The following is a 19,481-nucleotide window of genomic DNA, read 5'->3' on the forward strand; positions in this document are numbered from 1 at the left end:
GAGGCTGTATGTTTCCATTTTTATTGAAATCGCTTTTTACTCGTAATATTATAAGTTATATATATTTATGTATTATCATGTATGCATATCGGGTTGCCATAATTGTAGGTATGTAGTGTGTATACAATGTTTTTGCAATCGAATCGTAATTCGTGATCTAGTATTTCTTAATGCGTACTCTTGCCATTTCTGATTTTCAAGACTAATCCCACATTGAATACAAGCTGTTCGTTCATAGTCGTAATAACCTAGTCAAGATGGCAACTAATTGATTAAGTTAAGCGTTGCCCTTTGTGGAATTTTTTGATACAGTTAAAGAACAAAAGTTGAGGGCTTCCCAGACTGAAGCAGAAACGCGTTGGGTTAGACTAAGTTTTTGCAACCGCTCGCCTTTAAAATGTCTTGTTTCAGTCACTTGTCGCTCGTCTACCGCTTCCATTGCTGAATTTAATAATTTCGCTTTGTTTTATGCTTTTTGGTTAATATAATGCTGCTTAATTTTAGTACATATACATTCATTCATATACGTTTGCTATTTTTTACAATTCTTTGTAAAACCTAATCTGTGTACCGACCTACAAATTGAATTTCTCAAACCTTTACACAGCATTAGCTTTACAATTCGAAATAAACGTATCCGGATACAGATTCGAGTGAGTAGTCTTAGGTGTAGGTTTAAGAGTTTGTCCATTATTATTCAATTATCTTCATTGTATCCTTTATGATTTTATTTAATAAAATTACTAACACTTTAGCTAATTACTACCATTTCGGTTCATCCCTTCGCCTCACTGCTGTCGACATCGAACCGAATCGATTTCACATTAGTTAGGTGCTAATCCATTCTGATTTACGGGATTTGTCTTTAGCCTAGTCCTTAAGCCTATCTGTAGTGGGGTGTTTATAATACAAGGTTCGTTTCGTACGGTTATAGGGGTGTGTCTACGTTCTCTGCAAGACTTACATACATATTGCGCTCTAATTTTATGCTAGTTAATATCTCAATAGTCAATAGTTAGCTTTATAAATAGTTCAATAATAATTGCAAACACAGGGGCCGACCCCAAGTGTCGGCAACAAGAAACGGAATAGAGATACGCGGACATGATCCTGCAGTTGGATGTCGAACAAAATAAAAAAATAAAAGCCATTAAGCTCTGAGTACTTTAAGGTGTATTCGATTTTACAAATTAACATGGCAAATGGTACGACCTAAATATTGCGTTGTACAAACTAATCGTTACGACTAACTAAAAAAAGAGTAAAGTACATTATTTGCTTTCCATTTTCATTTCCCTTCGATTTGAGTTGATTCGATTTTGGTTCATCACACTTCAAGTTGTCAAATGAAATGTTTAGAAATATATATATCACAATTTGTAAAAAGTTTTTAATGCATTTTGCCTTCGAATAAATTCAGATTCAACAGATATTCAGGTTAACATTGTAAAATGAGTGGAAAGGGTAGATAGAGTATTGGTATTGCGTTGAAAGGGTCCTTCGGAAGATTCATTTTGATTCTTGGCTTTCCAAATAATGCATGAGTGGGAGTAATTTTTATTCGAGCACTCGGTTCGGACACCTGTTTTGACGAAGGACTTCGATAAAAGGATAATCGCCCGCAGATTTTTTAGTTAAAGCATAGTAAAGTAGTTTTCTTATATACACAAAGCAGTTTCGGGGGGAAGCAACGTGTACTTGCCGTTGCCTTCCGAGAGGTGCTGGGTCGGACATGGCTGGGTCTAGGACTAGGGACTAGGGGCGACTACAGAGAACTCTCGTCTTTTTACATTTATTCAACTTGTAGATTAACATCTGACTTATCGTATGCGTATTTTGCTTGGTAATACTCATCGTTCGACATCGCTATGCCAAGGGCATTTGGACAGGCCATCGTGGACCACCCACCATGCCCCCAAACAGACAATATCGCTGGGTTCGGCTTAGTTCGCTGACTCTATACAAAACTAATCCGTCGGCCCGGCCAACACCTCGAGAGTGGAGCCGGTTGTCCACGGTAAAAAAACAAAAACAGACGTACAATTACACACATGGACTACACATATGCCTACATGCCTAACTCAACACCAACATACATATTCCTGTTCTTGGTAAATATAAGAAGTTTCTTCGGTTATTCAAGGGCTGAATTCTGACTAATACTAAACTTCACGGTTAAAGTTTATATTAATTGTGTGTTGAATGCCTCCTCTTCCAGTTTTTGTGTGTTTGCGTGTCGCCGTGTTGTGCTGTTGTGGTTGCTGCTGATGCGCATTTCACCTAATTACAAAATCTGCTCCTCCAGAGTCTCGCTGCTGTCCCTTGGCTCCTTCCGGCCTACAGAAATTAGGTAGTCGGGCTGCTCGCTGTCCTCCTCGTCCCCCGTTTCGCTCTCGTCCGGCTGGGGATAAGCTTGCACCCCTGCCTCCCACTCCGTCTGCTTCGGCTCCGCTCCAACTGCCTCCACTCACGCACTCAGCTCGCCGAACTTCATCTGCCGGCGGCTGGAGGCACTGCGGTGGCTGCTGCCGGTCTTGCGGCGCTTGCGTTTGGCGTCGCGCTGGAAGGCTACGTTCCCGGGATCGTCGGCCAGCTGGGGGTACTTGTGAATGCTGTGGATGTCTATGCCTATCCATCCATCGACATCCCCGTGCTGGACGAGCTCCTCCTTTTCTTCCTCGGTCCAGTCGCCGCGTCCCTGGAAACCAGCGGCTACCAGTTGCTTCTCGAGCTCCCAGGCTCTCTCGACGGCGCGCTTGTGGGCGTGCTTCAGGATTCTATGGCGCTCCTGCTCGGGATCCACGCCGTACTTGACGATGACCACGGCATCGGGTCCGTGGAGGCGGAGTTCCTTGGCAGCACTGCCACCATGGTCGCTAACCTCGTGTGTTGATATGTTAAACATGCCACCCAGGCGACGCAGCTCCTCGTTGTCGTCGCGCAGCTTCAGTACGTTGTCCTTCACAAAGTAGAACACGTCCTGGTCATGGATGCTAAAGTGCAGGTCGAGGAAGTAGGAGTTGTTGAAAACGCTGCTCACTACATCCTGCACGACGCTGTTCGATCCGTCGACTACACTGACCAGCGCTCGTCCGCCAATCCGCGAGAGCAGCACGCCCTCGCCGAAGACTCCTCGCCTATAACTGATTCGTGGCAACAGGTTGCGCATCTTTGGCTCCATCTTGAGCAGCGGCTTGGGCACAAAGTCAAAATCGCTGAACTTCTCGCTCGTCTTCTCCACGATGCACTCCAGACCGGAGATTACTCCAAAGTCGGGGGCCAGCATGTTGGACTTGATGGAGGCCTGTGGAGTGTACTGGGCCAGCTTGGTATAGCGTCTGCTCTGCATGTTGTCCAGGTCGTAGCCGAACAGTTGCAGCCAGGCGTCCAGGTCAATCATGTAATTCTGTGGTTGGTTGGGGTTGATTGGGTCGTTGTTGTGGTAGCGGTAGATAAACACATCCGTTGGGTTCGACATCTCGGTGGCCAGCGTCTCCCACTGTGGGGTCATCCACTGACCCACGTGCGGGTCGTATTGGCGCTGCTCCGTGTAGATCAGCTTCGTGTGCGGATCGATAAGTCCGCCGTGGAAGTCAATGGGCACGAAGAAGTCTGGCTTGGTGTCCTTGATGATCCGGCCAAAAGGCGTGCGCTTCAGCTCCTTGGCAATGCCGCCATTCAGGTCGAAAAAGGCAAGCGGAGAACCGTTTTGGTCGGTGGCAACATAGTACCGCTGGTCAGCGTTCTCCAACGCAATTAGCATGTCGCGGTCGTCATAGAAGAACTTCATTGTGCGTCCAAGTTTCGGGAAGTGCGCGTGGGTGACTAGGTGTGGAGTGCGTGGGTTGGCGTAGTAGTATTGGGTTGTGTTGCCCTGGTTGTCGTGCCAAGCCACCAGGCGACTGCGATCGTCATAGTAGTACCAGCTCTGGAAGCGCTCCCTCTCGAACGCGTGGATGAGTTGGCCGCGGTTGTTGTATCGGTACTTCTGTTCGCCGCGCCTCACCACGAAGCCCCGGGCATCGTAGTTGTTGAACTCCACGTCGCCGACCTTGATCACTCGGTCACCAATGTCGTAGCCGAGGTTGAACTTCTCGCCCTGGTCGACAACGCCCACTGTATTACCGTTCTCATCGTAAAGGTACTTCCAGTTGTTGGTGCCCAGGACCTCGACCACATGACCGTCGGCATTGTAGTTGATCTTGTCAAAGGCTGTCGACCTACCGAAGGTCGTCTTCTGCGACTTGATACGGTTGCGCAGGTCGTAGTCCAGCTCCAGACGGAATACATCAATGTTCTTTACGTTCATCAGCACACTCTTCACACGACCATGCTGGTCGTAGTCCACGATGGCGAAGAACTGTTTCGCCGAGTCCTGAATCACCGTCCTGTTGAACGCATTGCGCGTGATCTTTAGATCCTGCACAACCTCCAGCTGTCCTAGGTTCTGGCTGTACTTGTAGCGTGTGGTAGGGAGCTCCTTGTCGTCGATCGCCATCTCGATTCCACTAAGGCGTGCGTTTCCGTCATAAGCGTACTTGTAGTGGGCAGAGGCAAGCGAGTTCTTCGAGCCGAAGCGCAGCTTTTCGTCCTTCAGGATGCCGGCGTGGTACTTGAACTCGCGGCGTAGCTCAAAGCCAGGCTCCTGAACTTCCACGGTCTTGACTAGACTGGTAGTATCCTGGTACGTGTAGTGGGTGCTTGACAGTCCCGCGAGTATTGTTTCCAGGCGACCAGAAGCGTCGTAAACGAAAGCCACCTGTAATAATAAAAACTATTAAGTTTCGTATACTTTCCTATTTTTGTACCTTTCTACTTACCTTGCCTGATTGGTGTGGGTGAATCTTGGCCAGGATCTGGCCCTCGTCGTTGTAAAGGATCTCGAATGGATGACGGTTAATGGGCGAATAGTACTGGTACTTGAAGAAGCCCAGAGAGGTTTGCAGAGAAAATGCATGAATGTGGCCTCGAGGGGTCGTTAGGCTTTGCAGTGCTCCAGCATCATCGTACTGCAACAGGTAATCGGAGCGCCTGGGAGTAGTTACCTTTAGTGGCAACGATCCAAACATGTCTTTGAAGGCATACACCATCGTCGATCCGTCCCCGTACTTGATCTCATTGAGGCGACCATTGCGGTCAAAGGAGTAAGCCTCCTGCAACACGCCCCACTTCCAGCTGACCAGGCGTCCAAAGCGATCGTATTCGAGGTCCACATCCGCATAGTCGCCCGACTGCGGCCGGAAGCTGATCGGACGCGATGTGCGGTCATACGTCACGTTGAGCAGCTCTTGTTTGTCATCAACCAGCACCACCACCGACTGGGTCTCGCGGTCGTACTCCAAGGTCAAAACGTTGTCCCCGTTGACGCGAAGCTTGCGACCCACTTCGGTGACAGGCCGAGGTGGACCCTTGTTCTGCTTGCCCGCTTGCAGTGGCTGCTGGCGACGGACAAAGTAGCGCCACTCGAATCTGTTGGCCAGGTCGCCGGCAATTTCGGTGCGTTGCTTCGCTGGTACCGGGTAGCTCTCGCCCAACAACGGGCTCTGCTCCGCCAGAATCGTGTATGGAGCCACCTCCATTTGCACGTTGTGGCCCCATGGCGTGATGCTGGTAGTGGATCCGTCCATGTCGACGGAAGTGCGGGACTCAGCGGCTCCGTTGCGGACGGTTACTGTGGCGCCCTGGATCAGGAGCGACTGCTCTTTCTGCGCGTTCTCGGAAACTTTCACTTGGGCGCCCTTGACACTCAGGTCGAAGCTCAGCTCAATCACGCGGCCGGTAGGCGTGACTGCGGAGGTGAGACGTCCGAACTCGTCATAGTTGTACACATAGGAGCGGCCGGTGGAATCCAGCTTGGTCTTCAGCAGCCCCGTGGGTCCGTGGTACTCGTAGGTGACATTGTAGTTGTCAGGGGTGCTAAGCTCGTGGAGCATCTTCATGCGAGTCATTCGCAGGCGACACTTCTGACCCTTGGTGTTCTCGATGGAGTTCACCTGGGAGGTGTAGTCGCGGAGCAGGAAGACCTTGTTGCCGGCGGCGTCGGTTACGGTGCTGAGCTTGCCGTTGGAGGTGTTCACGTTGTAAGTGAATACGTAGGTCGTTTCGCCGGTAAGAATGTTGCGCGTGGACACGTGCTGGCCGAAGCGATTGAAGATATAGATCTCCTGCATGTCGGGGGCGTAGATCTCGTACTCGCGCGAGGGACTAGCCTCTGGAATGCTAGACATCACTGATCGAATGCGGTAGTTGGCCTGATCCGCAATGTGCACGTGGCCATCGGGAGTCACAGACAAAGCGGCGATAGTGTTGAACTTCGCGCTGGTGGCCAGGTAGTGCTCCGCCTCGAAGCAGTCGCAGCCGCGTTCCAGACAGTTGCACTTCGACTCGGCGCCGGCAAAAGGAGCGATTCGCCCGTCGGTTCCGATCACACGCACTCGGTTGATTCTCTGCGAATCACTTTCTGCCACATATAGCTCACCCAGTGGACCGAAGGCAATCGACTGGGGCATCACCAGAGTGGCGTGCGTGGCCAGGTCAGTGTCGTATGCCGTAGAGGCTGTGGCGCAGTGCAATGGCCGGCCGGAGATGACGCGCACGCGACCGTCGGGAGTCATGCGCAGAATCATGTGGTCGTCAATGATGTGCAGGGTGTTGTCCATGGGCGAGACGGCCAGTTCAGTGGGCCAGCGCAGGTGCATCTCCTCCAGCTTGAGGGTGCCCTCACAGGGGATGGGCTTCCAGTGCGATTTGTGCATGTGGTTGCCGATAAGGGTACTCACGATGCCGTCCCTGTCCACCATCCGGATGTTGGTTCCGTCCGCAAAGTAAAGGATGTTGTCGCTCGATATGGCAATGCCCTTCGGGTAGGCCAGCTTGGCGTCCTTGGCCAGCGCACCGTCTCCGCAGTGCGCCTCGTCGCCGGGCAGGCACCGCTCTCCTGAACCTACCACCGCCTCCCAGTTCAGTTCCGGCTGCGAGTAGTTATTAGTATCGCGCACCCGAATGATTTGGTGGGACTCGGGGTCCGATACGTAGAGGGTGCCATCGAGAGGACTGAGTGCCATGTGGTAGCGGTAGGAGACACGAGTGGCGTTCAGTTTCACCACAGTGCGAATGCTGCCGTCGCTCATGATGCGCCGAATGTAGTTGAAGTCGCCCACAAAGAGGCTGCCATCGGGAGCGGCGGCCAGAGCCACTGGGGCCAGTAAGCGCTGCTTCGTGGCCATGCCGTCGCAGTCGGGGCACTCAAGCGGTCGCTGGTGGCCATCGCCCATGGTGGTCAGGATGATGCGGGGCTTGTTGCGTAGGTAGATGTTCGAGCCGTCACCCTTCTGCAGAATACCCTCGTGGAAGTTATAGCGGTGGTGGATGTCTAGATTCCAGCCTCCCACCTCCGAGATGGACATGTCGTGGCCACTCAACTTGGTGGTCTGGATGTCCCACACGATGTCTGTGCAATCCGTGTACTGGTAGCCTACCTTCACCACAGCGGTGGTAACCCCGTAGACACGCTGCCGGTAGATGTTGAGCCGGTTCCAGGCGTATGTGAACTTGATTCCCGGATCCGCCTCGAAAACGCGTTCGAACAGGATGCCCTCAATGGTGATGCGCAGGTGAATAAGGTGCAACGAGGGGGGGATGGTGTCTGGCGTCAGCTGCAGCTTGATCGTGGACAAGTAGCCCGCGGCTCGCGACGAGTGGTAAACGAGGTTGAGCCCAGTGCCGGGGATCTGGAGCGACTCCTGGATAACCTGCGACTCGGCGAGGATGGCGCTGCGGTCGGGGCAGGCGCCCTGGAAGCCGTGCTTCCACGAGGCCAATACAACGGGCTTCATCAGGTCGTAGTCATGTGCGAAGCAGGTATGCGTCGTGGTCGTGGCCAGGCCCTTTTCCTCGGACATGCTCATCACTACGCCGTCTATTATGACCACCTCGTTCCAGGGCACTTGAACGATGCGGGACTGGGGTCGGAAGGGGGCGCGTCCGAACTGAAGAGTCACGGCTCCGCCGCCGTTGACCATCAAGTCGAACCATCCGTCGTCGCGGGTGAGGGTGAAGCCCTCCAGGAGGGTGGTGGTGGACACTCGGACACCTACCAAACCCATGCCCAGGGAGGTGACCACGCGGCCTCTAATGACCGCCGATCGGCTGTGGGAGGACAGAGAAGGTGGATTAGTCGGGTCTTGCAAGGATGGGGTCTTGGGGATTGGCAGTCTAAGCCGGCAGGCTAGCAAGCAGTTCAACTAAGAATTGGCATCTACTTGAGCAATAATAATAAACATAAAAGTAAAAGTAGTTCACACGCACAAAACATAAGAATCTGTTCCACACATAAAGGTATTACAAGTTTACAATACATGTTCAGTATGGTATTATGGTTTATCTTTGTGGCTCATGATTGTGACCTAGTAGCGACCTAAGTATGAGTAGTATGAGTTTTCATAGCTTAGATATATATTTATGGTAAATAAATAACTCAAAGTTTTTCGTCTGGTCTGGACAATAACAAAACTTAAGCTATCAACTGAGCTTATATGAAACAAGGTTGGCTACTCTATAAACTAAATGGCAATAATAACGGTCAAGTCTCGGAATAACATACGTATAAGCCGAAATGAACAAAATAAAAAGTACATTTTACCAAAGAACCAATCATAATTAGAGGTAAGTAGAGTAGAGTAGTGGTAGTTTACTTTTATTTCAGTACCGTTGCGCTTGCTTACCTTGCATTGAAATAATTCCAAAAAATGCTGTTAGTATATGATTTGGATTTCGTTACAGCGAGTACCGGAACCGAGTAACGAGTGATATACCGTTAACCGATTAACGAGAGCGTTAGCATTCGTTAGTTAATGCAAGCATTTGGAAGATCGTTACGCGTGGGGTCGGTAGCGAGTGTCATTGTGCGTGGTTAGTTAGTAGAGGGTGGTAGTATCGAATGAAGCAGGAGTAATTAGGTGGGTGGCAGGTTTGGTATTAACACGGTTAGGGGGCGCGTGTGGAGAAGAAAAGAGAGCAGAGAGAAAATAATTGTATTAGCATAGTTGTCTATGGCCTTGTTAGCTAGAAGGGTAAGTGTGGTGTTAATCCCTCGACCATCTTGTTCATGGACCCTAGGGCTCGGCTCCGTTTCGATCAAGCCGAAATCGCCTTAGATATTCCTTTCAAATCCGCACACTGGAAGGACTACACTCGGTGTTCAGTATTGCCTCGGATTCACAGTCAGGACATGCGATTTGCCCTCCAAGCTTAGGATTCAAGCTCGTTCCAATTTGTGGCGATTTATTAAAAGTTCGTAATGCTACCTTAGCCTTATACTTATGAGTCTAGTACGACATAATCGCTTAAACTAACTTAGAGTTATTCTGTCTGGATTTGTTTCCAACAAAGGACATTTAGGGTTTGTATATACAAGATTTTAATGGGATTTTCGGAATGTGGTGTGGTTTGATGGTGTTTTCATTTTGGGGAAACGGTTTAGACGAGGGCACGAAAACGAAAAACGTAAATATATAAACATAGAAAATGATTAATTATGCAACTAGTCGGTTATAATTTTGTTTGTACAAATATATGTGGTTACTGTAGAGCAACCCTCTAGTCTCTTAACATTACTGTACAGGAATACAGTTTGTATGCCAATTGTGGAAGGTTTGTGCGGCCGTTGGGCCTTGATTTGGATTTATAATTAGGTTGAGCATAACAACTGGCTACCAGGAATCACTTACCTCTCGTTGAAGGTCTCTAGCTTGGCGTAGTTCTGCAGGCTGCTCTCGTCGATCAGGAATTTCATTCGCTCGAAGAAGGAGGCTGTGATGGCAGGAGGCTGCTTTCGCAACAGAACGTCGATGGGCTTCGGTGCGGAGACACAGAGCTGGGAGGTCTTGCAGACATGGCTGGCACAGCACTCGGGATCCTCGCAATCAACGAGACCATCTACCGAATGGACAGTCAGTAAAGATTTTTCTCCCTAACTTCTTCATTACTCACCCTTGTCGTTGTCCTTGCTGTCGCCGCAGTTGAGCTCCAGGGCAATGCCACAGTCCGGTCCGTCCCAGCCTTCGTAGCAGCGGCACTCCCACTGACCTTCACCGCTCACGCGGCACTGGCCGTGCCCGGCGCAGCTGTTGGGGCAGCCCTCGATGGTGCAGTGCTTGCCATTCCATCCCGTGACACACAGACAGGTTCCGTTTTTGCACTGGCCGTGCTCGTTGCAGCGGGTGTCGCACAGACGCGTGTTGCAGTACTCGCCGCCCCACTCGGGGTCGCAGGCGCAGGCATCTCCTTCGCAGCGGCCGTGCTGGCCGCAGTCAAGGTCACACAACTCCTTGGAGCAGTCGTCGCCACTCCACTTCGCTTCGCAGGTGCATGTTTGGGTGTCCAGGTCGAAGGTTCCGTGGCCGGAGCAGTCGGGCAGGCATTGGAGGGCGTCTTGGTCCATTGTGGCGCAGTCCGGTCCCTTCCAGCCCTTCTTGCAGATGCAGGTGCCGTCGGCACAGAAGCCATGGCCGGAGCAGTTCGGATGCGGGCAGTCGACTGTGGAGGAGAAACGAACAGAGCGTTAGAATTCAAAAGAACAGAAGATTGTCGATGGGGACAGCAAGTAACGCAGATCCCGGGTGTACCTTCTTCACAGAACTTCCCCTTGTAGCCGCGCATGCACTGGCACTTGCCGCTGACACAGTGGCCGTGCCCGTTGCAGTCGGCGACCTCACACTCATCGTGCCGCAGGGAGCACTCCTTGCCCTTCCAGCCCGGGTTGCAGATGCACTCGCCGTTGGTGTATTCGCCGTGCTGGGAGCACAGCACCGGGCAAACGCTTTCACTGCAGTCGTCGCCGCCGAAGCCCGGGTTGCACTGGCAATGGCCCAGCAGGCACTGTCCGTTGCCGGAGCACCCGTTGGGACAGTTCTGGGTCATGTCCTCGGCCACGGCCGCGTAAAAGGTCAGTTCTTGCACGTCCCCGTCGTCGTTGTAGAGCGACATAAACCAGTGTCCCGGCTCCATGTAGCGCGTCACCTCCCGCGTTATAGACAGCTGCGTCGTTGCAAGCCATGGAATGTGCGGATGATGTATGGTGTGGCATGGAGTATGGTGGTGCATGAAACAGATTTGGTTAAAGTTAGTTGCTTTGCAGGCATGGCACATGGTGCGGGGTACTTACATGAGCGGCACGGGCAGTGCGGGTGCTGGCGCTGAATCCGCTGAGCACTTCCTTGAAGTGGTACTGCGTGTGGGTGGGCAAAGCGTTGCGGCGGCCGTAGACGCCGATCGAGGCGCCACGCGGGATCGTGTAGTCAAACTTAACGTAGGCTGGCTCCGACTGGTAGAATTGCATGTTCCAATAACTGTACGGTTGGATCTCCTTGGTCAGCTTCTGGCCGAGGGAGATCTGTCCGAAGGTGGTGCCATCGGGTGGGAAGCTGCGCGCCGGGAAGGTTCGAGCTCCTAGTTTAGCAAGCGATCGCAATGTTTCGAGTGTGCAATGTGGGGGTGATAGAGACACAAAAAGGATTAGATTGTTGTTAGTCGAAGATGCTTCGGAGTAAATAAATAGTATGTCTTTGTACATCCTAGACTTTGGATATGGTTCCCCCTGGATGGTTACCCCACTGGAATAGATATGGGTTCTACGAATGGGAGTACCAGAGGATGAGACTGATACTAATGCGATGCCAGGCCTTCAGGCGTGGAGGTGATTTGTACAGATGCGGGAATGGGGGTGAGAAAGTTTAGTTACAAAAAATAGACGTAGGTTAGTGGACTGTACAGCGCTTAGTTGAGTTAGGAAGTCAAGCGAGATTAGCGACAAATGCACATTGCACAATTCACCTTCCAGTATGAGCACTGGCATCACATCGGGGCATGCAAAGGGTTCACCACCACCAACAGGGGGTTCGGTATGGGAGGCTTCAATGTGGTTATCGATCTCTGTGCTCGGGGTGTTAGTGGCGAAGCTTGAGGCAGTTGACTCCCCCTCGTCCGTCGATGCGTCCCCATTTCCAACCCTATGATCATCCTCTCCGCTGTGGCGGTCGCCTGAACTGGTTCCCGCTTCTAAAGGTGACGATGTCAAAGCACCAAGTGTGGTCGATGTCAGTGGCGTAGAGCCGCTGACCACTGATGGCGCAAAGCCACTGTCCCCACTGTCGCCCCTGTCATCGATGTAAATGGGCGCCGGCGGCGGTAGGCAGCTGCACGGGCAGTCCGGCATGCGGGGTGGTGGCTCCGGCACGCAATTCTCTGCCTGGTGATCTGTTTGCTCCGGCAGCTTCTCGTGTGTCAGCACCTCCTTGATGGTGTGAGGGCCCCCGCCCGTAGGCACCTCCACGTGCAGAGTGTATACGTTGTCGGGGCCATCGTCGGTGGCGATTGTCAGGTTCACTAAGATGCGCCTGTTCGGCTGATCGATGGTCTCACTCACATAGGGCTTAAGGGGCCTCAGGTGTAGAGGCACCTGGCGATCCTCGTCCTGGTCTTTGAGGACTTCGTTCTCGATGGCTTCGGGCTGAGTTGACGCCAGGGGCACTGCCTTGTCCTTTGAGCTAGATGTCTTGTACACAGCCTCTTCATGTGAGCTTGGTGCCTCGCCAAGGTTAACAATATCAATGTCCTCAAACTGGGATGCCATGTCGTTTACCATGAAATCTGATTCCGTTTTATTTATTTCCGTTAATGGCGTGAAAACTGTCGCGTTCTTCTGACTTTCCTTACCTTTGATACGAAATGTAGAATGTTATACGAACAGAAACGGGGAATAGAACGTCAAGTTTAGGCTCAAGAAACTTCCAACTAGAATTAGTAGGTCCTGATATGTTACCATATGTTTAGGTCCATATGATGTGAATGTGATATCTGACCAAGGGTCCTCTCAATTTAAATATATTTATTTATTTAAATACAAATATTAGAGCAATAGAGCGCTGTTATGTTTAAACTTTAAAGGCTTACGTATAATTTACAAGGTTTTATTTTCTTAGTAATATCTTAAAAGGACATTTCTTGAGCCTGAACTGTGGTCACCGTTCTATACCGCTGGCCAAGACTTGATTTATACCTTGAAGGGGGGTGCCCCTTGAAGGGGCAGATGCAGCCGGCTCCTCGGGCCTTAACTCATAGTTGTCAGCTAAATCACGCTCATTATTGTTATCATCAGTGGCAGGTTTCCCCTGCCCTGACTCCGAAACCGCTTTTCCTTTGATTTGAAAATCATTTGCCATGCTAGACTGGGGGGAGGAGGCGGGAATAGAGCTTTCTGCCGGCTCTGGCAGGGCGGTGTTGATTTCAACAATGTCATCGGTGTCACTCCTCAGAACCGTCAGAACCGGCGGCACTGCGCCTGAGCTGCTGCTGTCACTTTGATTATCGTCATCAATAACAGCAACAAATGTGCTGGTTCCCGGCTCCGTCGTCGTAGTCGCCCTCGTCGCTGTATCCGTTGTCGAAGTCGACTCCAGTGTCATCCCGGCCTCAATGAAAGCCTCCTGCTCCTTAATGTGCTTCCCCGCCTCCCCGTCATATTTTGTCTTTTTGTTGACCAATGTTTTAGCTGCGCTACGTAAATTGCTGTTTAATGATTTGCCAAATTGTTGCCTGGTCCTGGGTCTTTGCGTGGCGGGAGACGTGTCTGGCGCAGGTTCGTCTTCATAGACATAGTCGGTGGTTTCGTCCTCGACGTCCTCATCCCCCTGTAGACTCAATACACCGTTTAATCCGGAAGAAGTTTCATCGGCACTACTTCTCCGTTCGACTTCTTGCAGCTTCCTTGGCGGAGTCGTGGCAAAGTACGTAGCAGCCTGCTCCCAGTTTAGGCTTTCGATTGTAATTAAGTTGCCGAAAGTTTCATCGATGGATAACTCGCCACCATTCTTCGCCTCGTCCGCACTTCGCCGATTTCGTCGTATTTTCTCATCTACCCCATCGGCCGACAGCCGCGTTAAAGTTTCTCTTCCTACAGGTAAACAAGACGAGCTTACTATTCGAGTACATCATTTTTTTACGGTCACCAATGTCAGTGACAAAAGCATTTTTCTAAAAGGCCATTTAATCAGGGAAGACGGGTACCTTACGCTAAGTCGAATCACCGAAAGATTGGGAACCCACCCAGCCTCTCATCAGTGATTGGAAAAAACTGATCTGATTGTTCAGAATTCTCAGTGAAAAGTTTCCACTGTCTTGTGTTTGTTTTCTACTCGTACGCCCGTTCGCCCGACTGTCAATTAAAAAAGTAATTAATGCAATATTTTAGTCCGACGAATCCCAAGCTGAACTTTAATTGAAAGAAATGGGAAGGCGTTCCGGAATATAATGAAAGCGGCATTCACATAATCCCTATCCAGCGCGGCGTTTGTCTGTCTGTCAGGCGCAAACTTCGAGATGAAAAAACCAACGAAAACAACAAACTTTTTGTCTCCGCCGGAGGGCGCTAAGCTCTAAATAGTCCGGCGTCTTGGCTTTCTCTCTCTTTGGGCGCCTCCCCCTGGCTCACGCCCACCGTCTTGCAGCTGCCTTGCGCAACTTTCGAAAACTCATTTAAAAATAATTAAAAGTTGTGCATAATTACCTCCATTATTGGCATTCGCCAGGGACGAGGACAGCGACGTCGAAGGCGTCAGCGAGGACTGCGACGAGGTGGTGGCGGCCGAAGACGAGGCCTCCGCCGAGGCGGACGTCGACTGCAGACCTTGGGCGGTGCCGCTGTTCGAAGTGGCGGCCGTGACCGTGGCCGTCGAGGATCCCAGCCCACCTCCCGATCCGTATTGTCCTGGCACGGGTCCGATGGCTTGTCCGTTCTTCGATCGTGTCGCAGAGTTGTGCAGTTTGGAGAGGTCCGTATTCGTGCTCTTGGCGGCCGTGACCTCGGAGGCCTCGTTGCCGACTAGCACAGTGCAGGGCGCCGACTGGGTCCAGTGTAGGCCTCCGAAGGTGGTCAGCAGAATCAGCATGAGCACGCCCAGGAACAGGGCCGAGATCGCGGCGACGCTCACCCAGGGCGAGGAGCAGCGCGCGGCCAGGTCCTTGCGGAAGTTCATGGGCGCCGAGTAGTGGTGCGAGGGGAGTCCGTTCATGACGCTGCGCGGGGGCAGCACGGGCCCCATGCAGCCCTGTGTGCCGCGGTCGTAGCCGCTCTTCAGCGTCTCCTTGGTGGGCGTGGAGCAGGCCGATCCGCTTTTGAAGTCGATGGGTGAGGCCTTGTTGATGTCTGAAACGGAGAGGGAGAAGGAGAGGTTAGTAATCAATTAGGGCAGTTACGCGTGCGAGGTGCAGAGACCGAGTGACCGACGTGAATTGCATTAAAATCATGTCTGGACTTGGCTGGTTACCCCGCCCCAGTCCGTTCCCTCGGAAACCGCAAGCCAAGCAACGGACGGTGGACAGTCCGCACACTATTGAATTTTGCTTATCGCCATTTGGCGCAAATTTCATTTGTATAAAAGGATTTGCACAAGGATAACAAACTGACATCCAACATAACCTGAAACAAACGAGACGACAGACGGAACAAAGCTGGAAAAAGGAGCCAAACGAATGATTCGAAACGAAATGGACCCAACCAAACGGTCGACTCCGAATGAATGGATGAAGTAAGCAGGGAAAATGACCAGCGACAATGACGTTGGCAAACAGGAGCCAACGGGGGAAGTGTTAAAAAAACGAGGAGAATAGCGTTCCTACGAAGGGTTCGCCTGCGGATGTGGTCCCAGTCCCAGTCCCAGTCCCAGTCCCAGTGCCCAGTGTCCAGTGTGGTGGAGGGGAGAGGGCTTCACAATGAAGTGAAGTGAAAAAAGGCAACGCCGCGGGACTGCCAAAGCGGTGACAGCGCCAGGAGCAACTGGACAGACTGACAAACAGACAGTCGGATAGCCGGAAAGCTGGATAGTCGGGTAACCGGGTTGCTGGATGATGATGACGATGACGAGCAGAAGGGCAAGCGTAAGCTGAAATCATTTGTTGATGCCATGATGATAATTCGATTATGTGACATGGAGCGGTCGCTTGGGGTTGCCTTAAATGGGGTCCCGGGGACGGTCCCTGGAAGTCCTCCATGCGCACCCCAATGCAAATCAACTGCACGGCACTTGCTGCCGAGCTTCGATTGGGCCGGGTGTGGTTTCTGTGCCACAAGAATCAGCAGCTCACGGCTCTTGACCCGTTCACTTTCAGGCAATAAAGTTTAGGCGCGCATCGGGGACGCATGCTGCTATCAATGTCAGACTCAGTTCCACCGATTGTGGCAGACGGGCGAGCTCGGTGGCGACATGTGGCACAAATGCGTGCGTATGCGTGCAGAAATCATACGTTTGCTCTGTGCCCTTATGTCCTGTATCCTCTGCTGTATATTCGAACGTTCCCTTTCAGGAAGAGTCGTAATTTTTGGCACATCGAGCGGCCGCAGTCGGGAATCCCCGAGCCATGAGAGCATAGTTTGGCACGGCTGCTGGCTGCCGGGCGCTGTTTGCCTTTTTCCCTTTCGGGCGAGTCCCCGCGAGCCGTCCTTTGACACTGCTCCTTGGTGTGTGCGCAATGATAGCGTGAATAATGTCTGCGTCATTTTTTTCTATATGTATGGTATATGCACACATTTTGGGGATGTGCGGATGAGTATTAAAGATGCCCACTAAGCGTATACGGGAGGTTAGATTTATTTAATGTCAAGATCCATATGAGCCGGAGAGAGGAGATCCCCAATATACATACATATGTGCATGTACAGGACATTCCGACGGAACTAGCAAAGGCTAAACCGGGAGTTCCAGAGTTAGTGGCCTCGTTAAGGGGGCGTGGCGACCAAGTATGGCCAGTTTTTATGACCGAAACGTGTAGTCGAGACGGCAGTCGGGCGGCTGGGCAGGAGGATGGCTGCTGGGTTGTATTTGTGTGTGAATAATTAACGAACGCATAATAGCAGTCAGTAGCCGGAGCAGGGCCAATGACTGATATAAATTCACACAAGTTAATGGGAGTTGGATGCTTTTAAAAAGCGGGAGGCTCCGGTCCCCTCGGAAGTGTTTGCAGGCTGACGAGATGAAAGTGCTGCGAGGTCATTAAACTTAATGGCAGACACGACAAAGTATGCCACGATAAATGGCAGCCGCCCTGCCGCCCACACAGGGTCAATTTATCGGCGAAATAGATCACAAATATGCCTTTGCCCATGTCTCCCAGTTAACGACCCAATCGCATCTCCCTGATTTCTCCGTTGAATGGCCCCCTTCCTGGATAAGGCAGCCGCAGCTTATGAATTAAATTTAATATCACTGTGCTGCCAGTCTATGCAAAATGGAAATTAACCCTGCTCCCGGGAGTAAATTGTTCGAATTAAAATAATACACAGCCGCTGGGAAATGCGGTGGTAGGATGGGCGGGAATTAGCTGCGGCCAAACAATAAAAACAAAAATAGTGTGGCAAGCGCAGCTGTCTGAAATGGCAGCCGCGTCAAGTGCCGCTCAGTGCCACCCTCGGGGAAAGGTGCCACAAGCTGGCGTCGCCACCCTTGCCAGTGCAGTAAAATGTGATTTATGCCGCACAATTTAACATTTTTAATAAAATTGCGAATATGGCAAGATGTTGCCCTGCCTTGATTTCGATTTGACTTAATTGTGATACACCCAAAGTTTCAGGTATTCCAAAAGCTCTGGACACCTGACCTCTTTCCAGAGCACACGCAACAATTGTGTGTTAAGTACTATTTGAGTAATTGCGCCTTTAAAGTCCACCAGAGGTCGGCGGAGCCCTGATTACCGCCAATTTGCGTAGTCGTTAATAAACATTTGCTAATATTTTGAGCACTAAAAAACAACGCCATTAAAGGCAAGGTGCCGCGTCCCTGGCCGGGGCGCCAAAGCGTGCGACAATCAAATAAAAGTACATGAAAAACACATAAAGGCATATAAAGGGGTACCCAGCTCGGCTCCTCTCCTGTTTTTTATTTTGTTTTAATGGTAAAGTGCGACGATTGCTCCCAACAAAGGGGTGGGCGAGCTGGGAGTTGCAAACTGGAAAAGCTGGGAGAGCTGGGTAGAGCCGGGAAATTGGAAGGAGGCGAGGAAGCTCCCGCAATGTTGGTAATGGAGTTTGCAAACAAACATGGCCGCCGGGGAAAAATCGCATAATTTACACGTTTGTATTTAAGTATTAAGTGGGCTGGGTCGCCCACCCAACCCTGTGAGGCGGGAAGGCAGGAGGGAGGCAAAGTGTTTCGTTTACTTTTACCGCGTTTGTTTGCCAGGCTCAGCAGTTGCGCCTTTATATGTGTGTAAAGGTATTTGGAGCGGCGCTCGCCTGGGTTTTATGTGCGGAGGAAGCAATTTTTGGGTCGACTTTATTGCCCCTGTCGTCGTCGTAGTCATCGGTGTTGATGTTGATTTTAAAGCGTTTAATGGTCTCGCCGCCCGGCTCTTCTTGTCTAAATTGAAAAGAAGCCCCACAAAGGACGAAAGATGGAGATTCGGCAGTTGGGAAAGGATTTTATTTTATATGTTTGAACAAAGTGTTGGAATTTCCACGGATTCCTCGGAATTCGAAGGGTTGTTTCTGGGCCGTGTAGGAGGCCCGTGATATATTGACAATGGGAGGCCCGCCTTCAGTGGGGGTTGAACAAAAGTGGAGCAGCCGGAAGCGCGATAAGGGCTGACACTGCCTCTCCAGCCGAGGAACTGCTGGAAGTGTAAACTGTCATATCAACTACACATCTAATCCCGCATTCATGGCCAGGTTATTCTGCCAGACATAATGCTGGAGAGGCCGGAACTTAGCTAGTTCTAGGCAGTCGCTCGAATCGCTGCGCCCGTAATTACAGCCGTAAGTGGGCAGCAAATTGCGATATTCTGGATTGTTTTTCCTTTTAGAAGGTTTCCCCCTTCGTGCCGTGCCCCTTGCCGTTCGGTACTTGTAATCAAAAATTCCATTTAAAACTTTAAACTCATTACTAAATGTTTAATGTACCCTCGTTTTACGCTGGCCCTGCCGTTGCCTCTTTTTTATTGTTGCCGCCGATGCTTTGTTGTACGATAAATCAACACAAAAATTCAGCAATTTGTTAGGCGCGCAAAGACAAAGCGAAGGCACAACGGCCGGGACAATAAAAGTCCTTGTTCGGTGCCGGAACGGGACGGGATGGGACGGGCAAAGGACTCTAACGATCCAGCAACCTGTCGACGTTTCTTAAGAGCCCCAAAAGGGTCGTATCCCTGTGTTCCTGTATTCCTCGGCGCCATATTGTTTCAAGCAGGCGGCGCACAGCAGGCGACCTGAGCACCGCCCCGGGTTCTAATCAAGTGTGTGTACGGATAGATGATGGGTGAGCGAGTCCGCATCCGGACTACGGATCCGCATTCCGTAGCCCCCTTTCTTGCAGCGCCTTAAAGTCGTCTGGAAACGAGTGTCATTCGCGGGGACTGGGCGGAGGACTGAACTTTCGGCACGATTTGCATGTAAATTAATTGCCCTGCCGTGTGTCCCTCAGCCTTGTCCTTGTCCT

The 19,481-nt window shown here is 51.2% G+C and overlaps 1 protein-coding gene across 1 annotated transcript in view; it reads right to left on the bottom strand.

The window, feature by feature from the left end:
- Positions 1-7: 7 nt before the first annotated feature.
- Ten-m (teneurin transmembrane protein Ten-m) overlaps positions 8-19,481 on the bottom strand; it is a 108,748-nt gene continuing 89,274 nt past the window's right edge. Inside the window, exons 3-9 of the mRNA XM_017250324.3 lie at positions 14,564-15,202; positions 11,165-11,448; positions 10,626-11,037; positions 9,991-10,536; positions 9,729-9,936; positions 4,821-8,148; positions 8-4,759 (exon numbers count right to left, since the gene is read on the bottom strand). Coding sequence (XP_017105813.1) covers positions 2,468-4,759; positions 4,821-8,148; positions 9,729-9,936; positions 9,991-10,536; positions 10,626-11,037; positions 11,165-11,448; positions 14,564-15,202 — 7,709 coding nt within the window. The 3' untranslated portion in view covers positions 8-2,467. The remainder of the gene's footprint in view (positions 4,760-4,820; positions 8,149-9,728; positions 9,937-9,990; positions 10,537-10,625; positions 11,038-11,164; positions 11,449-14,563; positions 15,203-19,481) is intronic.

The sequence above is a fragment of the Drosophila bipectinata genome, chromosome 3L (assembly GCF_030179905.1).
Source record: "Drosophila bipectinata strain 14024-0381.07 chromosome 3L, DbipHiC1v2, whole genome shotgun sequence".
NCBI lineage: Eukaryota > Metazoa > Arthropoda > Insecta > Diptera > Drosophilidae > Drosophila > Drosophila bipectinata.